Source organism: Barbus barbus (genome assembly GCF_936440315.1).
Source record: "Barbus barbus genome assembly, chromosome: 29".
Classification (NCBI taxonomy): Eukaryota; Metazoa; Chordata; class Actinopteri; order Cypriniformes; family Cyprinidae; genus Barbus; species Barbus barbus.
Window position 1 is genome coordinate 20,677,794 of NC_136757.1, and position 22,725 is coordinate 20,700,518.

The following is a 22,725-nucleotide window of genomic DNA, read 5'->3' on the forward strand; positions in this document are numbered from 1 at the left end:
AATATATATATATATATATATCAAATGTATGCTGTTTTTTAACTTTCGTTGAATAATAAAAAATGTTAATCCACTCAATGGCTTCGCTTTAATAATAAAAAATGGAATAAGAAATCAGCTTTGGCATTAAAAATATGTAAAAAAATATATTTGCCATTTTTAAGTATATTATATATATTATATTTTACAATATTACTGTTTTACTGTATTTGTGATCAAACAAATGCAGCCTTGGTCAGCATAAGAGATGTGAAATTGAAATGAAATATATGTATATATAATATTTGTAGTTCAGTTATTGCTGTTAATCTAATAGATTTAGTTCCAATGATAAAATGCTGTGCCAAGATCATCTCAGCATAGTATTTAATAACACTAATAAACTAGCAGTGTTTTTGTAGAGCTCCAGTAAAATAGACATCTGGCTCCATCGTCTGGTCAACAGAAGCACTTCCGCTGTGGGTGCAGTGTATTTCCTGAGCGGTAGAGGCGCTGCTGTCCCGCTTCCAGTCCCTTCTCCGCTCGCGCAAGGAATGTGCTTGCGTTGCGCAGGAAACCGCTAGTTTCTCAAGACTGACAAATGCGGTGGATGCACTGTAAACCGTATTGAAGTCACAATTTAGTAGAAAGCCACCAGAAGAACATTTAATAACATAGCTTTATAAAAACCTTTCCCAGCAGCCACCTGGAGTACTTTTTTGTGGAGCGGGTGTCGTATATCTGAGGACTCGAGTTTTAGATTTCACTCAGCGACCGTTGACTTTTGTCACACTGTTGTGTCAGTATAAAAACCTACTTTATAACTAATTTTTTCGTCGCGAAAAGAGGATTACGCTTTGAAGATGTCCGTGGCGGGCTTAAAGAAGCAGTTTTACAAAGCCAGCCAGGTTTGCGAGTTACTTTTTTTCTGTTGTTTTCTTCCATTGAACCGCAATGCTGTGCCAATTAGCTTAGCCTGCTAACGCTGCGCTAAATTTCAGTCCGCTATTCTGCACTTTAAAGTGTTTCGTATGTGTATTTAACTGTTTCTGAATATTTACAATGATAAACCGTGCTGCTGATTAAATGTGAAATCCCCGTAGAGTTATATACTGCTTGCTTCTTTGTATTTATTGTCGGTCTTGTCCTAAATTGCAGTCATTGCAATATTTAATATGTTTTACAGCTTTCACTGGTCATAAATAGTTAGCGTCACTTTATGGGCACGTTCACGCCTAATTAGAGGTTACAATGTGTTAAAAATATGCACAAGAGTATCTGTTTTCTTTTAGCTTGGTATTGCAATACAACGCCCCCGACCTTACTAACGTGATATCACTCCATTTGCCACGTTTACTGCTGTAAAATCAACGATTTGGCACTAAGCATATGTTCATGATCTACTCGTGAATTAAAATTGTTTTAAAATATAAGCATATATATACAAATTCTGCATAGAAATACACAAAGAATATACTGGAGCATCAGGTTTACCCAGTATTACCGCAGTTTCCTTCAGTGGCATCTGTTGGACAATCACGTTTTGTTTGTGTCTCTCTTGTTTCTATGGTTCACGCTTTATGCTGGCAATATGTAGCTGGAAAATGTGCCGTACAGTGCTGGCTTTCGTTTTAAAAATGAGCAAAAGTCAGTCATGTAACTTGTCAGTGGGTTAAAGAAACCTGCATGTGATTAAACAAGCAGAATTTGGGTCAGTCCTTCTGTGCTTTACCGTTTAAGCTTTTTAAAAAATAAATATGCATATAAATATATTGCATATATCAATGTGTTGTATTTATGTAGAACAGTATGCCAATGTTTCAGACATTTTTTGGGTGAAGATACATAAGATACTTCAAATGTATTAATTATATCTTATTATTTACATTATGGCCAGAACATTAAATACAGAATATGTGAAAATTCTTATATTCAGGATGAAAATAACCAGCTTTGCTCAGTGAGGAATTAAAAGTTCAAATACTGTTATCTCTGTAATTGTGTCCAAATGATTGAGACAAAGCAGCTAATACCACAAAACATCACAGAATTGATCACTGGTGTTTCTGAAATAATGGGATCTTACAAAAGATTAACAGGATGGAAAGTGAAAACTAAAAACTGTCAGAAAACTGACTAATGTTTACATCGGTTCCAATTGTATATTAACAAATACATTAATACACATGATGGGAGCGTGAACATGGACTGCATAACATCAATAACTCAGCAATAACAGCATATCTTTGGCGAAAGAGCTTTTCTGGCCAGTTATATCTAAACAAAACTATATCCATTTAGTTTAGTTGAATATTGGCTTATCATGGCAAAAGCAAAACAGAATGATGCATGTGCGTGGGCTCGCAGCAGGCATTGTGTTGGCTTAAAATGTGTCAAAAGTCTCACTTTGACCCTGTGAAGACAATCAAATGTGTTATCATGAAAACCTCTCCCTGATTTTGGCTGCTCTTGCGTTGTCGTGATGGTGTTGTGAGAAGGTTCTTTGTCTGTGGTTTATGGTGTAATTAACTCAAGACTTAATGTGTTTTTTGTCAATTTGTTAGTGTCTCATTGCCAGCGGTTGTTTAACAAAGGGCACATGAGCAAAGATGTAGGGGAAGTAGCGCATCTCTGTCCCTGTTCGCTGATCTCAGCAGCAATGGACAATCGGTTGTCCAGTTTTCTGTTAGGAACATGCTCAGATCCACAGTGGGGGGGTTACATGAGTGGAGGAGTACAGCAGGGCAAAGGAAAATGACCAGCATTTGGGCCTGAGAGGCGGAGTATGAGTCATGCAACACTAAGGGAGGTTGCTGTGCTTTCTTCTGCTCTGCCTGGCTCTTTTTATTGGACTGCAGTGCTGCAGCGAACTCATGCCAGCATTCCAGAGTAATCAATACTTGACACAGGCAGGACACCCAGCCAAAAGACAAACTCTGACACCAGTCACTCCCTCAGTCCACCCTTCCTCAGTGTGCTGTCCGGAGTACTGTTTGAGCTACTTTGAGGTTGCTTTTTTAATGTACACACCAGGGAATGTTATTCATTTTGCTTTTTGTCTGAGCAGGAACAGTGTTTTTATGCTCTGGCTTTCTGCAGCCTTGTTTCCAAATGGTAGTGGTTAGAACTAAATAAAATCATAAGAATTCGAATAACTGGCATGTGATAGATAACACGGCTTACTACAGCATAGTCTGTGTGGTATAGAACCTGGCGTGCTTGCTGCAGTTATCGCTGCAAAGAGACAGGGTTATAAAATGCTTAACTTGGCTAATATAGGGACAAAAAATACCTGTAATTAATCTGCTGCCAAAAGAAACAAAAGATGCAATCCATGGATAAATGCAATATTTTTTAGGTTAGGCTTAAATGTTTTCTTCTCCATGTAAATCTATTAAAGTCACCATGAAATTATTATTTATATTTATTTTTTTGTTAAATCAATATTCACCCAAAAATGAAAAATTGCTGAAAACTGACTCCCCCTCAGGCCATGGGCCCAAAGATATGAGATTGTTTCTTCATTTGAACAGATTTGGAGAAATGTAGCATTACATCACTTGCCACCAATGGATCCTCTCCAGTGAATGGGTGACGTCAGAATGAGAGTTCAAACAGCTGATAAAAACATCACAATAATTCACTCCAGTCCATCGGTTTATGTCTTGTGAAGTGAAAAGCTTCACCATTAAGATGTTTTTAACCGCAAACTGTTGCTTCTGGCTAAAATTCATATATTAATTTCTTTAATGCAAAGATCACCTCGTCTGAATCAGGAGTAAAATATGCACAAATCAAGTACTATTTACAAGTAAGAATTCTGATAATTCTAAAATAAGTTGGTGGATTTTGATGTGACAACAGGGGATTTTGGGTGTTTTCACATATAGTTCCTTTTAAAAGAACCAGATCTAGTTCGCTTAAAGTGAACCAGAATTGGAACCAGCTGAAAGTGACCTCAGTCTTTATGGTCTTCACAATATAGTGGACTTCAAAAAGAAGCTGGTTCTTTTTTTTTTGGTCCTCTTCAGCACTGAAGTAATCTCAGACTGTTTCTTTTTCACACCACAACTTCATAAGAACTCAGAGCTCAGCTTTCTGTGTAGCAGTGGAATGCTGGAGTCTGACTTGGAGAATTTGGAAGATGAAGTGAGCAGGGAAGGGGCTGAGGAAGAGCTGATAATCACTGACCATGCACCGGTGAAGACATTTGCAGAGCTTTAAAAATGTGTTTCAGTCTAATTTAAAACTAAAAGGGAATATTGGGCTATGTCTATAGTTATTTATTTCAACTTTCTTTTTTTGCTCAGATAAGTATTAATGTTTCTTTGCTCCTGATTTTTTTTTTTCTTCATAATAAGCTGTATTTCATTGTTCAGTTTTAGTAATTATTGTTTTTCTCAAGAAATATAGGCCATATATTGAATACTTGATAACATTATACATTAAAACTGCTCAAAGTACAGATAGTTCCAAGGTAGTTTAATCAGAGTTCTATATTGATGCATTTCTTTCTTTGACACGCATGCACATCACACACAGACATCAGAAATCACTCAACGTATATCCTAAAACATTCAGAAGCACAGAAACTTGTTGTAAACGCTGTCGCAACTTTTATTAATATAAAAGTTTAGATACAGAGTCGTACTATTATAAAATACTTAGTTTAATTTCAAGAATTAAGCCGGGCTCACACTGTGCTAATATATTTTTTATTAATTTGTTTTATAAAGTCCTTTAGGATTGTACTTGTCAGACTGTACGAACATGATGATCATGTCACACTATGGGTTCTCAGTTGTCATTAATGTCAGATTGTATGACAGTCAAGACGAGTTAAAAACGGGTGCGTGCAAGAAAACTTGTCCGGAGTTTTACATTATCAACCCATACATGTCCAGTGACTGTGAACTGCATTGCACGCGGGACCAAAATGTTGGCTGTCATGAAAAGTATACGAACGGCGGCAATACCGGAGTATTTAAGAAGAATAGTGTATATGCAGCTCTACACACCCACATGAAAACAGCAGCGCAACAAGTGTTTATAAAGAAAAGACAACATATCAGATTAATTCCGTGAGCGGAGGATGGGAGCACCGGAGTTTATGGCTGATGGAAAAATTCTCTAGCATTAATTCTGCTCATAGCTTGTCTTGAAAAACAGAGACAGTGTAACATTCATCGTAGGGGTAGTCACACTGCAGGACTGCGCCAAATCTTCTGACACTGCCAGAATTTTGTCAGAGATTAAATTTGATCGCAACAGCCATTAATCGGCTGTCGGTGAACATGTCAAACCAGCGATCAAAGACTACAGATTTTAGCCTAGGATTATAAGAATCTTTTAGGATTTTCCAAATTTGTCTCAGACGACCAAATCGTGGCCAAAATCACACAGTGTGAGTCGGGCTTTACTGTTATGTTGGTCCATACAAAGCATACCAGGACATCATTGCTTTCACACATCATGAGGAAATTGATCCACAAATAGACCCACAAATGAACCGCACTTAGGAGATCGCTTGGTTTGTTCACATATACAAGCATTAACCAACCTCAGAGCATTTGGAGGGCTCAAATAAGCTAAGTGTGAAGATTTTGGGTTTGTCTATCCGCTGTTATCAATATTTTTAATAGCAATTTTCTATTGACAAAAAAACTTGTATTTAATTATTAGCTTAAAATATATTACATGGGTAATGGTGTCATTGTTTAGAATGTGGATACACTCATTAAGTCTGGAAATTGGAAAGTGGACTGGCTCCTGTAAACTGGAGTTCATCCATCTAATTCTGACCGACTGCAGTCAGTGGGGTGGTGCCAGCCTAAAAGGTAATAATTTCTGCACCACTGCAGTACAGTGAACTGTTTTCGTGAATAGTCCCACTGTCCTCCACTGGTCAGACAAACAAGATGCCATTGGCATTGCTCCGGTGTTGCTGTATTAGGCTTTTTGGGGTACTTCAACAAACAGCAATGTTTTAACTGTGCCACATAGTTTACACTCCTAGAAGTCATCCTACGAATACTTTGTAGTTGCCTCGGCATAAGGTGGTATAGTAGAAAGTATTTTAGCTGAAAAAGCAGATCTATCACCTTTAGTCAGGTGTCTACCTAGTAACACATTTGCTTGACATTTGTTTTGTTGTGTGGGGATTGTGTAAGTCCTTACTGCATTTGTCTCTGTGGCAGTTTACTCACAGTCATGCATTCTTCTCTTCATTAGATTCACAAGCATTATCTATGGAGTCTGGTCTTCACTCTTCTCCTGCTGGGTCTGCTTTGGCTACATGGCTGGCTGTTTGTTTGCATGCAATATTTGTGTCAAAGTTAGCGGTACTTTGCATACTTTATCGAAAGTGTGTGTCAGAGCCAAGCCTCTGTACTATCTCTTTAGCTGCTGATAAGGACTCTTTCACTCATAAATATACATTATCATGTTGCCTGCTGTCTAAGGTGTATAGTTTCATTGCGGGTGTCTGATAGAGATCATTACTCTTGGAGACAACAAATGGTCTTTTGGTGTCTCTGGATTTCTTTGAATATATATATTTTCTGGAATACGTGTCAAATGAAGCTTGTTTGGTTTTTTTGTGAAAGATGTTAAAAGGGTAGTTCACCCAAAAATGAAAATTACCCCACAATTTACTCACCCTCATGCCATCCTTATATTAAGTTATATTAAAAGTGGTCTGGCTCTTCCAGGCTTTATAATAGCAGTGAATAGTGGTCAAGTGTAAGAATAATATTCATATTTAAAATTTAATAAACCGTAATCATTAGCTTCTGCTAACTGCCGTATGCGCGTTCACAAGAGAGTGGTGTTCCAGCGTAAGACGTAGCGTAAGCTCCGGTGAGAAGTGACAAATGTGGAAGCACAGAGGAGAGAGCAAAACAAAGCACCAGACACGAATGAGAAGTACAAAAAGGGGATTTGTAAAAAATAAAATAATAATAACAATTCAGAGGATTTCAATATAAGCCTGACTGGAGACTGGTTTTCCTTTTCTTCGAAACAAAACTTGGTTCTCGCAAGACTGGCATATTCTCACCGGAGCTTATGGTATGCCTGCGTCCCACGTCATCTGCTGAAACGCCACTCTCATGAACATGTGTACAACAGTTAGCGAGAGCTGAAGATTATGGTTTATAAAGTTGTAAATATGGATATTATTCTTACATAAATGCATTGATTCACTGCAGAAGGCCTGTATCCACCCCTGGAGCTGTGTGGATTACTTTTTATGATGGATTTATCCACTTTATTTTGCTACAAAACCTTTACCACTATTCACTGCCATTATAAAGCTATTATATGGCTTGAGGGTGAGTAAATCATGGGGTAATTTTCTTTTTTTTGGGTGAACTGCCCCCTTAATGCAAAGATACATTAACTCTTTCCCCGCCAGTCACAGAATTTTCCGTTATTCATGAGACAAAGCTTCCCTGCCAAACACATAATTTTCTGGGTTTCCACTGTAATACAAGCGGGGGCGCTTTTATGCGTCTCCTGAATGAGTCTAGAATCACTTGATCAAAAACACAGGCGAGGAAGATGCAGAAACAATAAAAAGCATATGAATGAAAACTGGCTAATGTTACAGAGTGAAATGTTGATCCATTCAGTGGTAAAAGACTGTGCAAGCTTTGGGAGTGCTGATGAAAGCGATCTGCTTCATCTATACTTTGATCTAGAGGTCTGCGCGGGACTGTTTTTTAGTCCCACTCTCGCGAGGTTATATTCCACACCCACCCGCGATATATTCACTCTTTGTTCACCCGCTGTCCGCTTTGAAAAAATTTCTCCCCGACCCGACCGTTCCCGCTAAATATAGATCTCCTTTCCAGAATCTCACATTTAAATTTCTGCTGCTAAAAGAAAGAGATAGGCTAACAAATAAAAGTGTAGTCTGCACAAAATTGTATTTATTTTATTTGTCTTGTCAAAATACTAAATTCGTTTAACATCTTGCTGTTAACACAGTAGGAAAAGTGACGGAGAGAGACATCTGTCATTTAAAATAATAGGCTAAGCAAAATATAAACAAAACCGAGTTGAGCGTTCTTCAAGGACAGCACATCCACACTTTGCTCCATCCTTTATTCTGCTGTCATTCATCGACAACCTACCTGTTCTGGCTGAGGCACCGGGTTTTGGTACCTAACCCTAGCTCTGAAGACCATTATGCACCGTGCACAGACCTCGCAAATAAACGAAGCACCGGTTCATGCGTGCATAACAGTCCTGAGTGCAGGCTTTACCAGTGGTCAATAAGAATAAAGCACAGATATGCTGTTCTGAAAGGACGTTGGCAACGGGATATTGTTAGGCCGCCCGCTCCCGTTCAAATTACACCAGAGTTACTGACCGCTACTGCTTTTTATTTGGGAATTAATCCCACGTCGCAAGAAATCTAGTTGGTTGCAGACCTCTACTTTGATCATCGTACTGAATGATCCAGATATAGTATTTGATAAAAATTAGATTTTTCTCAGCTTTTTGCTCAAAATGTTGCTTTTTTTATTAAACTTACCTACGTTCAAGTTAGGGATGCAACGATACCATTTTTTCAGAACTGATACGATACCGAAAATTCTGAGTATCTGCCGATACCGATCCAATCCGATATTAGCGCAGTTTTTTTTTTTTTTAATCGATGTAGAATTTCTATACTTCTGTGTTAAACACAATCTACTACATATCGATAACTTCATTTTAATGAAAAATAACAAATATGAAATAAAAAATATATAATAATCTATGACAAAAATACAAATTATTATAATTTTTATGGATAATTCAGCAGCAAAAGATACTCTAGAAAAATCATGGGTGCACAATAATTTTATAAAACCTAGTGAAACATTTTTATTTACAAATAAAAGTGAATGTGTTGGACTAAATCTGGTCAAATGGTACACTGGTGCTCTTTGTATTGTTGTAAATACATTAATAAAAAAACAATAAAATGCATTTATATAGAAATATAAAGGCTACTATAAAATTTAAAGACAATTCTTTATAGCACAGTAATGAAGGCGGCATTCATATGATAGATAGGACAGAACAAGAAGAAAGACAATTAATAATCTTTCATTGGGCAAAAGTATTATGATACGAAAGGCTCCAATACAGAGCGGCACAAAGCGCGTATGCACATCCCGTGCTCAGAATGATGCACTTGAAACAACACGGAGTCACAGCGCACAGGCTGCACAGCCCTCTGAGCATAGAAAATTTCAAAGTACAAAGGGAAAATTTATTGATGCGTAGTGTAATAAATCTGTGCGTTAACAGTTTGTCACATCTTAAACAGTTTAAAAACAGTTTTAAACCTCAGTTACTGTGGGCTCTTGAAGAGAGTTTTACTGTAGTAACCGAACGCGACACGCAGTTTGAATGCTGAATGGAGGATGACAGACAGACGCAGCGGAGAGAAGAGTTTACCTGAACTTGAATTTAACGATTTAAATATTCATCTGTACCTCAGATTAAACTATGGAACGGCTTCAGAACATTTGAAATATAGTGCATGAAAACGTTATGGTGCTTTATAATGTTTTTGTGCCTTTCGTGGGGCTCAACAATAACACAGAATAGTATACGCACAATATCGGATTTGGATCGGTCTCGTCTGACCTATACCCGATCCGCAGAAAATGACTGTATCGGAGCCGATGCCGATCCCGAGTATCGGATCGATGCATCCCTAGTTCAAAGAATGCTTGAAGCTAGATTATTTATTTTTTTTCAAAGTAGAGGCTCTCTTCTTTATTTTTGATGTATTGCATGTTCAGAATATTCATCAAAATATTAAAATATCAAAATATTCTGGAGGTCATGAAATTGTAGTGAAAATCATCAAAAATGCTGGCGGTGACTGGCAAATTTAGCTGTTTTTCCACCGAAATTACCTGGAACAATTTGTCCCAGGAACTTTTTTTCCCCCAGACCTGTTGCTGTCTGCGTTTCCATCATGATCTAAAATACCGAGAAGATTAGGCAAATTGTCTGGTGACATAGGTCGGCGCGTGTTTCTCAATACAAATTTCGGACTTGCATCCTCTGTAGTTCGGACTTCGCAAGTTCAACTCGGGAGTGTGAACTCCCACAGACGGGACGACGCAAGTCTGGTAATTCTGCAAAGAGCAGCGTACTTGACAACATCAGTCAGCTCACCTTGGCTACTGCAATTTTCCTCACTGTATTTACAATAAGATGAAATATGATATCAAACACCACTGCCTCTTTTCAGTTTCGTTTAAACATATTAATAGCCGCAGAAATGTAATTTAGAGAACATACATGCATTACAATGAAACAAAATATATCAAACAGTATTGCCTCTTTTAATTTTCATATTAACAAATTAATAGGTTAATAGAATTATAAAATAAAGACCAAAGATTCGATGTTAGATTTACCCAAAACAAATGACATCTTCTGTTTAACCACTAGAGACATCAGAGCCAGCAGCAAATGTCAGAAGGACTAGCCGAGCTGAGGCTGCTCTCGTCGGGAGACATGAGCACTGAGCGCCCGCTGATCGCAGATTTTTAATACTTTTTTGTATACATTTTAATTCCTTTGTTTAACCCTTCTATCTGATTATTAGACAGACTTCTTTCCGTATTAGACAGAACGATGAAAGTGAACAACAGGGAGAATGTGAGGGCTGTGTGCTCAGAAAATAAAAGTCCCGCGTCGAACGCATCGGCCAAACAGAAAAACTTATCGGCTGATGCCAATATTTGAAAAATGCCAAATATTGGCCGATATATCGGTCGACCACTAATCAAAAGTGATAGTACCAAATTTTACACAGTTGTTATTAAAAAATCTGTTTTTAATGGTTATTAAAAATGTTCTTTTGAACATTCTCTTTATCAAAGAAAAAAAAATCATAATTTCCACAAAAAACATTAATTCATATAAATGAGTTTTTTTTTTTTTTGAATGTCGGTAATAATAAGGAATAATTAATAAGCGCCACATCAGCATATTAGATTTAGATTCGATTTTGTGACACTGAAAAATATGGAGTAATGACTGCCGAAAATTCAGCTGTACAGGAATACATTACATTTTAATATGTATTAAAACAGAAAATTATTTTAAATGGTAAAAATATTTCCCAATAATAATTAGTTTTTTTTTATTGTACTTATGATCAAACAAATGCAGTCTTGGTGAGGCAAAGAGACACTTCTTTTAAAAACATTTAAAGTATCTGAAAAGTATCAGCAAATGTAAGCTCTATATAAATTCTTTTACCACAAGATTGTTTACGAAATTGCATTTGAAATAGTTTGGGATGGTGGCACTGACAATACTGCCTTCATTTGAATGTTAAATTAAAAGGAACTTGAACACGTCAGTCTTTATCTGTGGCCTTAATCTAAGCCGCCAGATCATGTTTTCCACCCAGTTTATAGCGTTGCCTCTATCCAGTGTCTTTCCCCACCTCAACATATTGGAGACGTTTGGACGTGCTGCTTGATTTGCCACAAAACACTGATTTAATTATTAATTCTATTGTTTTGTGCCCTGCTTTGCCAAACAAACTGAATTGCACAAATATGCAAACATGCTTGGAGGATATAGGAGTGAAAAGGTCACTGCAAGCAGACACCTCTTTGTCAAACACAGCTTCGGTTTTAATGGAGCGTTCTTGTGCTGATGTGTTTGGCTTAATATAACTGTGATAGTCATCTTGATCTAATTGTAACAAGTTGTTTAGGGTTGCTTTTGTGCATGGTGGTGTTAACATTCATTTATTGTGATCAACATATGTAATTAATTCAATTGACAGCCCTTAGTTGACAGTAGTTTAAAATAGTTTAAATAATTTGAATTGCAGTGCTATTTTTTTTCTTCAAACCTAGCAGCAAGAGATATCTTTGTAATTTATATAGCAGATGTTGCAAGAACCTCCCTTAATGGATTTTAAATAGTTTTGAGAAAAAGTCTTTTTAAACTTTGGACGGACTTAAAAGATGAGTTGGATTGTGTTGTTCACAAACTAGTCCTGGATGTTTAAGTAGACCAAAGGAAGCGCTTACTGTATAGAGTAGGAGAAAAATTCACAGAAACAGGTGGTTATAGATGTATAATCTTCAACACAGTCATAGAAACAGAATAAACACAAAATGAACTTCTCGACATTGCAAGTTACCACCATAAAATGACGTGATGTGACAAACATCCAGCGCTTTCCATGTTGAAATATATGCTTCCTCCAGTTAGGGTTAAAAAAAAACCCAATAAAACCAATAACATATGTTGGTGAGGATTGAGACTTAACATGTGGCCTTGTTTCAACAGTTGCACAATCACTGTCTTTGGTTCTCTATTGCATGTTCAGGACATTAAGATGAGTGTTTCTGAGTCCTGAGAACAACAACTGTTGTGGCAGACACAGGTTCACACAAAGCTTTTTTTGTTGTCACTTTAATACAGTTAAGTAATGCATGATGATGGTGTGCTGTATAATATTCATAATGATGAACTAAGAATAAATTTTCTTATTGGAGTCAGTCAGAGTTTTAAGAATGAACACTTTGGACATACAGAGGGAAAAATGATCCCTCCCAATTGAGTGCAAGAGAAATGAGGTGAGGGGAGGGCTAATTGGATTTACATGTGTACAGTGCTAAAATGAGTGCCTTGTGAAAGTTAGCTATTTTCTACCCCGTTTATATGTTGTGTGGAGGGAAGTGTAAATTGATAAACATCTGTCTCACAGAATCTGAGGCAAATTTTGGTCATGTTTGATATTGCCTTGGGCCCCTTGTGAGTCAAAACTGCCGCTGTCCTTGCTTTTATGTGTGGTTTAGACTTGAAAAAATAGCTTCTAACACCACACAGTTTTTCTTTTACATAACATTATTAGTGTTTTCTCTGCCTGACATTCAGGGAGATTGTCAATTAATTACATAATCACTGACAGTTCTAAAAGTGAACTAGGTGAATCATATCATATTTCTACTGTATATGCAGCATTTGTATGTGTTTTAATATTTTTTTTTATTAAAATGTCATGACACTACTTTTTATATATTTATATTTTTGATTACACAGTGATTCTGATTCTGATGCAGGTTTCACAACCCTTAACACAAAACTTGTTTCATTTTGATATAAATATCTCTGTTATTTGTTCATGAATTGGATTAAACTGGTCACACTGTGTGTGATTTGTGTCTTGGTTTGATTTAGATTTTCAGTACAACCTGATTTTCAGTTATATTTAGCATATTTTACTGTAATACAGTGATTATACTGGATCTTCCTCTGTTTGTGTCAGATGGTGAGTGAGAAGGTTGGTGGTGCTGAGGGAACTAAACTGGACGAGGAGTTCAAGGACCTGGAGAGAGTAAGTGGATAGTATTTTCCCACACTGCAGCCAACAATCTTTCTAAAAACATTGATTTAAACACATTAAGTGATTCAAAGACTTGATCTCTGTCCCACACATCCATCAGTAAGATTTTCTAGACCACCTGTGTTTTTCTGGAAAGTTTCTTTTGCTTATGAAGTGAAAGTGGCATGGCTTTAGTGATCCAGAATTGTCTGTTTTTAATAATTATCTGAAATGTTTATTCACTGCAGTGTAAAATCCCCTCCGATCCAATTTAATCCTCTCCTCTATACCCGAGTGATATCATCTGTTTGTTCAACACTGAACATTAATGGCTTCACAGATTTGATATTGCCTCTTCATTCAGTTCTTCTATAATTCTGTATTTTAGTAAATGGTTTCTTAGAATCATAGCACATAAAGATGAATTAAAGAGCAGTGCTCTGATAGATTTTACGTAGGGATATTCAATGCAGAAAATATAAGAAAATTATAAATTATAGTCTGCTGGCTATTATAGCAAAATAAACCTCATCTGGAAGGTGATATTTATGTCATTACAAAGAAATTTTGTTCTTTTATTGTGTCTTGGTTAGTGTGTCTGTCCTGGTTGTGTGTGTGTTCTCAGTTTGGTGACTTCCCCTCTGTGTTTCTATAGAAAGTAGATGTGACAAATAAAGCTGTAATAGACGTCATCTCTAAAACATCAGAATACCTGCAGCCCAATCCAGGTAAGACCAAAAATGTACTTCGTTTTTTACGGGTATGCATATAGTGTGTGACACAAATGTTTATCATCAGCATAGTGCGACATCCGCCATGCTTTCACGTTCACGTGACCTATGGCGTCAGTTGAGTCACTTCACTTTTATTGCAAATCCACTTTTTATTTACAAACCTCTTCCATGGCCTCATGGGATGATTAGATCTGCACTTCACAATCTCGTCAGTAGTCTTGAGTTAAGTCAATCAGGAACTTTTTGCCTACTGTTTTATGAATGCTGTGAATTCGGACTTATTATTATTCAGTTCATGTATTGTTTTTCAGCTACCATATAGTATGAAAGTAGGCATATTCCTAAGCAAGTTTATTTCCAACTAGTTTAAACAAGTGCAGAGACATTTTATCGATGCTAACATCTGGAGAGATATGCAGGCACTGAACAAGGATGAAACTTTTTAGCATGCATGTGTTGAACGCCTGTGTTCACGCACGCTATCAAATGCTTTGAAAAGCTGTATACATGAGCTAAGCTTCAGCATCAAAATAGATGTATACTTTTTTTCTGGCAGAACAGATGCATGCAATAAACATGATTGATTATTACTTTAAAACATATTTTTCCTTCCGTTCCTTTCACACAGCATCACGTGCAAAGCTCTCTATGTTGAACACCATGTCCAAGATTAGAGGGCAGGTGAAGAGTCCAGGTTATCCACAGGCAGAGGGGCTGCTGGGAGAATGCATGGCAAAGTTTGGCAGAGAACTCGGAGAGGACACAAACTTTGGTAGGTTTACCAAATGAGTGCAGCTCTTGAAACCTCAGAAATTTAGTTTGCAATTCTCTTGCAAACAAAATGTACAAAACAACCACGTATGTGTCTGAAGGTGGTGCTCTAGTTGATGTTGGTGAAAGTATGAAGAGGCTAGCAGAGGTGAAGGATTCATTGGACATTGATGTCAAACAGAATTTCATCGACCCTTTACAAGGCCTGGCTGACAAGGACCTGAGAGAAATACAGGTTTGCTTACATTCTCTGCATTTGCATTACATTCTCATTACAGTCTCACACACATATATAATTTAAAGCTACCTGTATAATTTTTATATGATGCCCACATTCTAAGAAAAAAAGTGCAAAAATTGTGCCGTTAGGGATACAACAGCTTGTCATTGGGACAGTACCTTTAGAGTAAGGTTCATAGTAGTACCTTAAGGGTACATATTACTGCTATATAAGGTACTAATATGCACCTTTCATTGGTAGATTAGGTAGATATCCCTTCATGCGAACTGCCCCAGTGACAAGCTGTTATACCCTAACGATGGAATGTATGCACATTTTTTCCTGAAGGTGCAGATAAAATATGCTAAACCATTTACAAGAATTAAATATTGGCAGTTTGTTTTGATTTAATGATGAGCTGAATAATAATAACCTCTATACCATAAAATACTCCTTTTCCTTCTCAAGGAACAGATTTTACATTTAGAGCTCATGTGGTCAATTCCACACCGGTAGTATTGAAATGAAGAGTTTCCCTATTTCTCAGCACCATTTGAAAAAGCTCGAAGGACGCAGGCTGGATTTTGACTATAAGAAGAAACGTCAGGGGAAAATTCCAGATGAAGAGGTCAGGCAGGCTCTGGAGAAGTTCCATGAATCTAAGGAAGTGGCTGAGATCAGCATGTACAATCTTCTGGAAACTGATGTAAGGATTTACCATCTGACAGCTTGATGCTTCATTTGGTGTTTTTTGTGTTTTCTGGGGGGTTGTGCTAATCCTGTTAGCAGCACTGAATAATTCAGTGTTTGTCTGGAACACCTTGCCTTACTGATTTTGCACCAACTGTCTCTATCTTAAGAACTTTTGGCAAAGGCTGTCACTTTCAGAATTAGCAGTATTGAAGATTAAACTTTTTCTGTCCTTTTTTGACTCCAACCCATCCATGGGGTCAAGACAGGTAAGCCAATAAAGCTGTAGTGCAGCCAAAAGGATTAAAATCCTCTTGCTCCATGGCTGTAGCTTTTATCTGATGTTTTAGGGAGATGTCAGAGCGCCATCTATTGGTTGAGAATGACCATAACTTGATGAGGGAATAAACATCGGCTGGTGGAGTCTTTGGAAAAAGTTGACTATTTTATTTTAAGTCATCAAGTGCTAGATGTAAAGTAATACACTGAAGACAGTATAGTACAGTTTTAAACCATAGTAAGCCTTTAGTGTGAACAGCTAGAAGAGCTCCCAGTCTAAATTTAGCAGTCTAGTAAGACTCGTGAGAACTCAAGGCCTCAGAAATGACTCATTAACTAGGCTATTTGCATAGGAATGTCGTTGTTATTTCCCAGTGTTACCATAAGCATAGATGTGCATGAGTGCATCTTTATATATTTAATGTTTGTGTGTTCTTGTGCAGATCGAGCAGGTGAGCCAGCTGTCGTCACTGGTTGAGTCTCAACTGCAGTACCACAGACAGGCTGTTCAGATCCTGGATGAGCTTTCTGACAAAGTCAGAGACAGGTGTGTATGTGGGCACATGTGCAATTTGCAAAGCATGTGTGTTTGTTCTTTGATCTGTCGAAAGAAGCAATATATGACTTTCGTTTAACCAACCAGGATGCAAGATGCTCAGTCACGTCCTCGTAAAGAGTATGTGCCCAAGCCCAAGCCTGTAATTGAGTTTGGAGACACCAACGAACAGTCAAACGGTGGCTTCACCCCGGCATCTGCTCCACCCATGCGCAATGCAGGTAAGACAAGATCTTTTACCTTCTTAACACGGTCATATAATGCCCATTTTACTTATTTAGCTGTTCCTGGATGAGGATAGATGATCTTCATTACATTTGAGGAAATGCCTTGGACTTGAGACTAGTGAGAGAAAGGCACATTGTGCTTTGTGCGGTTGTGGCCCGGTGGCAGGGTGTGATGAGACCGCCTGTGCGTGTGGCGGGATAGGCAAGACAAATGGACAGCTGTCAGCTGTTCTCTTCGTCAGCCAGTGACCCTGTTCTGTGTTCTCTTCCCATTACGTCATCAGAGCCGTACCGCCAGTTTGACAGAATATCCATATGGAAATCCAGATTGCGTGAGTCAGAGTGTGTGGCTCTGTGTGTGTTTGCATGGGAAAGTTTATGTGTGTTGGGGGTGGAGGATAAGTTTGGGAAGGTGCAAGTATAAAGAAAGTAGGAATGTGCAAAATGGCAAATATTTTTGGTATATAATCATTATATTTGACCAGATATTGGATATTTAATTGTGCATTTTCATGTCGAATATTTGTAGACTTAGATTTCCTTCATTTAATGATCATTTAATGATAATTTAATAACACTGTTGAATGTAATCATCAAAATGAATATCCATTTTACATAACTGTACATTAAAGTGTTGTATACGAGTAACTTAGAATTTAAAATTTCTTATTTAATATCTATTTATTTATTTTTATATATTTTTTGTAAACAGGACATTTAATAGGCCATTTATCTGTTATCAGGCATAAAATAATTATGGGCTTATCATGTCAACTTGAATGTTAATGTCATTGCATGCCTGGCATTTTTATATGGAGGAGAACCAAATAAGAATGTGGAGGGAAGTTGCACAACAGCTACAAAAATATGCACATCATGGCAGTCAAAACAAAGAGGCAAGCAAATCTACCATAATTGTTGATTGAATTTGTTTTCTGTTAACTCCACTATCGGTGGTGATGATAATCAGGATGTAATGCCTCTTGGTAATGGTAGTTTATTGCACTGATGTACAGCAAACTACAGGTTGCATAGTGTCTTGTTGCAGGGTGTCTGTTCTGGATGCCTATGTATGTAAGAGAGGACGACTGTATGAGTATCTGTGTGTGTGTGTGTGTGTGTGTGTGTGTGTTTGTGTGTGTGTGTGTGTGTGCGCATGTGTGTTGGCCTCAAGCACAGAGTGCTGCCCCACCTAACAGAGTGATCCCCTGCTACAGACTAAAACTGGAGGTCTTCTGTCACATGACTACAGACCCAGGCTTTGGCATCTGACCCCTCACTAACACAGAGCACCTCGTCCTAACCCAGGCGGTTGTAGTGAGATTAAAACTGTTAAACACTAACACATATTGCACTCCATGACTGGTTTGACTGACTGGTCTGGGAAAGATTTGATTTACTGCTATAAAACAGTGTTATTTTTACTGTCATTTATATACTATTTTAGTTTTTATTTTTGTATTTTCAGTTTTCATTTTAATTTTAGTTTAGTTTTTTATTGTGTGTTTTTGTCTATTATGTCTTCTATAATTGTTTTTCTATCATTTTTATATGGCTTTATTTTAATTAGTTTTAGTTCTAGGAATTTTAGTATTTCAACTAAAACAGCTATTTCAGTCAGTTGCCATCTCGATAGTTCTCATTTTCATTTACCTTGTAAGGTTCACATGATTGGTCCAAGGAAGGTGTCCAATGGTGGCTGAAGGTTTCCTGCATGTTTGGTCTTTTCAATGCGCAAAGTTCTTTAATTTAAGTTCAACTCTAATCTTACTCCATTTTATTACGATCTCAAATTTGAGGCTGAAATGCCAATCAGTTGTTTGTTCATTTTTAATTATTCTTATTCTTATTCAGATATTTGATTATTCTATTTCACTCTTTAATCGTATTGAATCTCATTTATTTTATTCCTATAACACTTTGAGTCTCGAACCGGCCGGTGTACGGATCTCATATTCACAAACTTGTCATCTTGGTTATTAGACAGAGGCGATTGACTACTGTTCTGGATGGCTCGTGAAATACTTAGCTCATTCTAGAATACTTTTATTAGTCCCCATAGATCTGTAAACACTTAGTTAAGGTAAGACTATATCTAACCAGAGGTCATGACCATTACTATAGAACCAAGTTGATCAACTTCTAAGTAACTTTATATAACCATGCCGTGATTTCTCACGTACACTTAGTTAGAATAATTTGACAATAATCAGAGGTTGAGGCTGACCCGAATTTAGGTTGGTCAACAACACACTGTTGTTCTAAACGGAAGAACCCAATAGCCTCTATAGTCTAAGTATACATAACTAATGCCAATGTGTTCGCCGGAAACTCTAAAACATTTTAGTCCGTTACTAACCTGAGCGCAGATTTGCATTGTTATAGACTTAGCACAATTCATTAGAGTCAATGATCTCAGAGTAAGTCAGAATAAATTCAAATGTAACAATTTATTATCAGTCAGGTAAATATGTATTATGCCAATTCAAAGGTATCAAATCAATACAAGACATCAAAATCACAAAGATGAATCTAAGAGTAAGATACATACCTGACTTTAGAAAAATACATAGTATGAAGTGTGTGAACACACTTCCTACTACGGGCTCATTCCGGCTACTGAAGGCACCCCGATCTTCTTGCAAACTTTCTTTAAGTACTCTGACCAAGATAAACATCCCTCGAAATGGAAACAGGGACTAACAATTGGAATTTGCATTGATTAAGTAGAGTTATCACCTTTTGGGACAGAAGGTAATTTGCATCAAAGACGCTGAGAGTAGTCTGTATTAGTATTTTCTAATCTTGATGGCCGTTTGTTCTATTGTTATGAGAATAAGACCCTTTTAACATTTTTTATATTTTACCGAAAACAATTTTAGTTAACAATAACAATACTGATATTACGCATTAAAGTGTTTAGAAAGCATTCCATTGGTTCTTTAGTGCATAGACAAATCAAAAATGCTGCAAGTTATATTTCCTGTTCGTGGTCAGTCAATAGCCACTTGTGGTGTCCAAGTTTGTAAATAAAGACTAAACAATGACAGCTTCTGATATATTTGTTTAGCGATTTATTTTATTCATCTCCCTCTCGTTGGTGGAGCTTTATATTGTGTGACGTAGTCCAGTGAAGGTGTGTTTAGGGCAGGTTTTACAGGAGTGCCGCGAGGCTACTAGCCCGACAGTGGAAACACGGCATGATTTCGGCCTCTGCTCGAAGGACCGAGGCTATTAGCCCCGTCCGGCTCGCACTGGCCAGTGGAAAAGCGGCTAATGGGTGGCGATGGCAGAAGACTGTACATTCGCGAGATGCCTGGATAGCCCACAGTCAATTATGCTTCACCATATCGCCCTCTATTAGATGTAAAATACTCTGCAGTACATTTTGTCATTTTAGAATGTTAAGTTATACTTCTGTAGTTATTTTGGTGAAGTAACTTAAAAGTAATACAGGAGTCATGTAACACGTTACAACGAGACAGTAATATTGTAAGGTAAGGAATTACTTTTAAATAACAGTAACAAGTAATCTATAATGTATTACAGTTTGGAAGTAACTTGCACAACACTGGTTATAAGGGTCAACAATATATTTCCTTTTTAGCTTTTACTTCTTCCACTATATACTAACATCCCTTATTCCCAAAATCCCTCCTTAATATCCCATTCTCATTAAATCTCTCCATCTCTCCTTATAGCAGCGGAGCAGCCATGCTGTAAAGCTCTTTATGACTTTGATCCGGAGAACGAAGGCGAATTGGGCTTCCACGAGGGGGACATCATCACTCTGACCAATCAGATCGATGAAAACTGGTATGAAGGCATGCTGCGTGGCCAATCTGGATTCTTCCCTCTCAACTACGTGGAGTTGATCGTTCCTCTGCCACACTAAGAAGTCTTCGTTGAGGAAAAGAGGGGGAGAGAGAGAGAAAGAGCAATAAAAACAAGTGAAAGGAAGAAAGCTGGAGGGAAGTGAGGTAGGGAGAAAGGAGCCAGTTAAAGTCATCTTGGTCTTCATCCTCACCACATTGTTGCCGTTGATCCAAATGTACCTGTACTCTGGCACTTTTACACATTGATTTATTTTTTGAAGGAGGAAACTTTGGGAAATGATGACCTTTCACATTCCAGGACTGACTGACTGACCGCTTGACTGACGTATGGACGGTATAGCCTGGTCCTTAAGATAACATTTCAGACACACTAACTCGCTTTATTTTCCAAGTCTTTTAATAATGTCTCATAGTGTTTGTGCTGCATTAACTGAAAAGAAATGACTACAGACTATGATATCCCTGTGGTGAAATTATCATGTTTTTAAAGAGTAGACAGGCTGTTCTTAATCAGGACAAATTCTCAATTGTTGGATTGTGAGAAGTTGCATTTTGACTCGACTGGTCCCCTTACTGCACCTGCTGGTCAGGCTGAGACATTGACCTTCCTCAGATTAAGGAGAAACTGCCTTGTATCTGTGACGAACACGTGAGCACTGTGGGGCTGAACGTGCAATGTCCTAATGTGCAGCAATCCTGATCCACAGACCTGTAGAAAGGAAATAGTCCTTTTGTACGCTCCATAATTTTCACATTTTTCTATAGCCATTTGTCATCTAATATTTTTCATGTATATTTTTTACAAGATAATAGAAATTAGATGCAGAATTGCACCTTGGATTATGTCGTAACGGTGAGCTAAAACACCTAAGGGATGTACACTACAACCATTTTGAAACACTTTGTGCCCCCCCTTACAACTTCTAACTCACTAAGGCAGACAAACCATGTACACACTGTTTTCTGAAGGAAACACAGCCAAATAGTTCTTCTTCCGGCAGCCTGAATAATAGTCTTCCTCTCTCTTTCTCCTCTTTTGATGTCAGTTTACGGTAGTCTCTACATCTGATGCTGCTGGCAGTGTCTCGTTATTTCAGGTGTGTATATGTGGGCGTGTTTAGGGTGGATGTTGGCTCATAAGCCCCATATTAAAATCTAATTAACACAGAATGTTTTTATATAAAAAAAAATTCTTCCCATCTTCAGAAGTGAAGGGATGGTGCTACATCTCTTGCTCTCTCCCATCACTTGCAATGTATTTTTAGAGCTTTAAAAGTGCTTGAAGATTCATTACTTCATTACTCAGTGTTTTTAGGATGTTTTTTTCAATACTGTTTTGTCACACTCCATAACAGCATGGACCTGCACACCCTCCACCCCGACTCCCAAGTCCTGTCTGCATAGAGCACATTTGTGTCCTTTTCCTCTCAGCATCTGTTTACATGTTTTGTCCACGGGTTGTTTTGCTCACCGTAACAGACCGTTGTAGATGTGCTGCAGCAGACAGGCTACGATCACCGTTTCAATGTGAAAAAAAGAGTTTTAGTGCCTTTTCGATGGCACGGATGGATCTAGAACACCAAACAAAATATTAATTATTATTAATTATGTAGTTTCTGTCTGTCCTTTTTCTTTATTTACGAAGGGCTTGTTTGGTTTCAGTATTTGGCATGAGCTGTGAACAGATGTACAAGCATGTGTACAGATGTGCCTTTGCAACACTACAAGTTTAAGAGAACAACAAATGGGTTATTTCTGTCTAATCTAATTGAGGGTACCAGAATGATTTTCATGAAAATAAATCATTCTGGTACTGCTCTTTTTATTATTATATTATTTTTTTTATATGCATACAAAACCATTCAACCTTTTTTATTAATGATTTTTGCATGTTAGCTTAATAGCAGGCTGATGTATGTTGTAGTTTTAAAGTCTCCTCTTGTATGTTTCAGATTTAACTGCATTATATTGTTATTCTTAAATATCCCAAACCCTAAATATTTGTATCTTATTGTGTCCACTTGTCTTTAAGTAAATAAATTCAAGAAAGTGCTCCATTTGTTT

At 37.5% G+C, this 22,725-nt stretch overlaps 1 protein-coding gene across 2 annotated transcripts; it reads left to right on the forward strand.

Annotated features, from left to right (window-relative positions):
- Positions 1–541: 541 nt before the first annotated feature.
- LOC306849686 (endophilin-A2-like) lies at positions 542–22,717 on the forward strand. 2 transcript variants are annotated; one of them, XM_079384911.1, is made up of 10 exons: positions 542–887; positions 13,292–13,360; positions 14,004–14,076; positions 14,711–14,854; positions 14,955–15,088; positions 15,621–15,779; positions 16,486–16,589; positions 16,686–16,819; positions 17,110–17,157; positions 20,527–22,717. In XM_079384911.1, exons 1-10 carry the CDS (start codon positions 843–845, stop codon positions 20,718–20,720), a joined length of 1,104 nt encoding a protein of 367 aa, XP_079241037.1. In that variant the 5' UTR covers positions 542–842; the 3' UTR covers positions 20,721–22,717. The 2 variants fall into 2 exon arrangements, with proteins under 2 accessions (XP_079241037.1, XP_079241038.1); XM_079384912.1 differs by lacking the exon at positions 17,110–17,157 and having other exon boundaries at positions 548–887.
- The last annotated feature ends 8 nt before the right edge of the window (positions 22,718–22,725 follow it).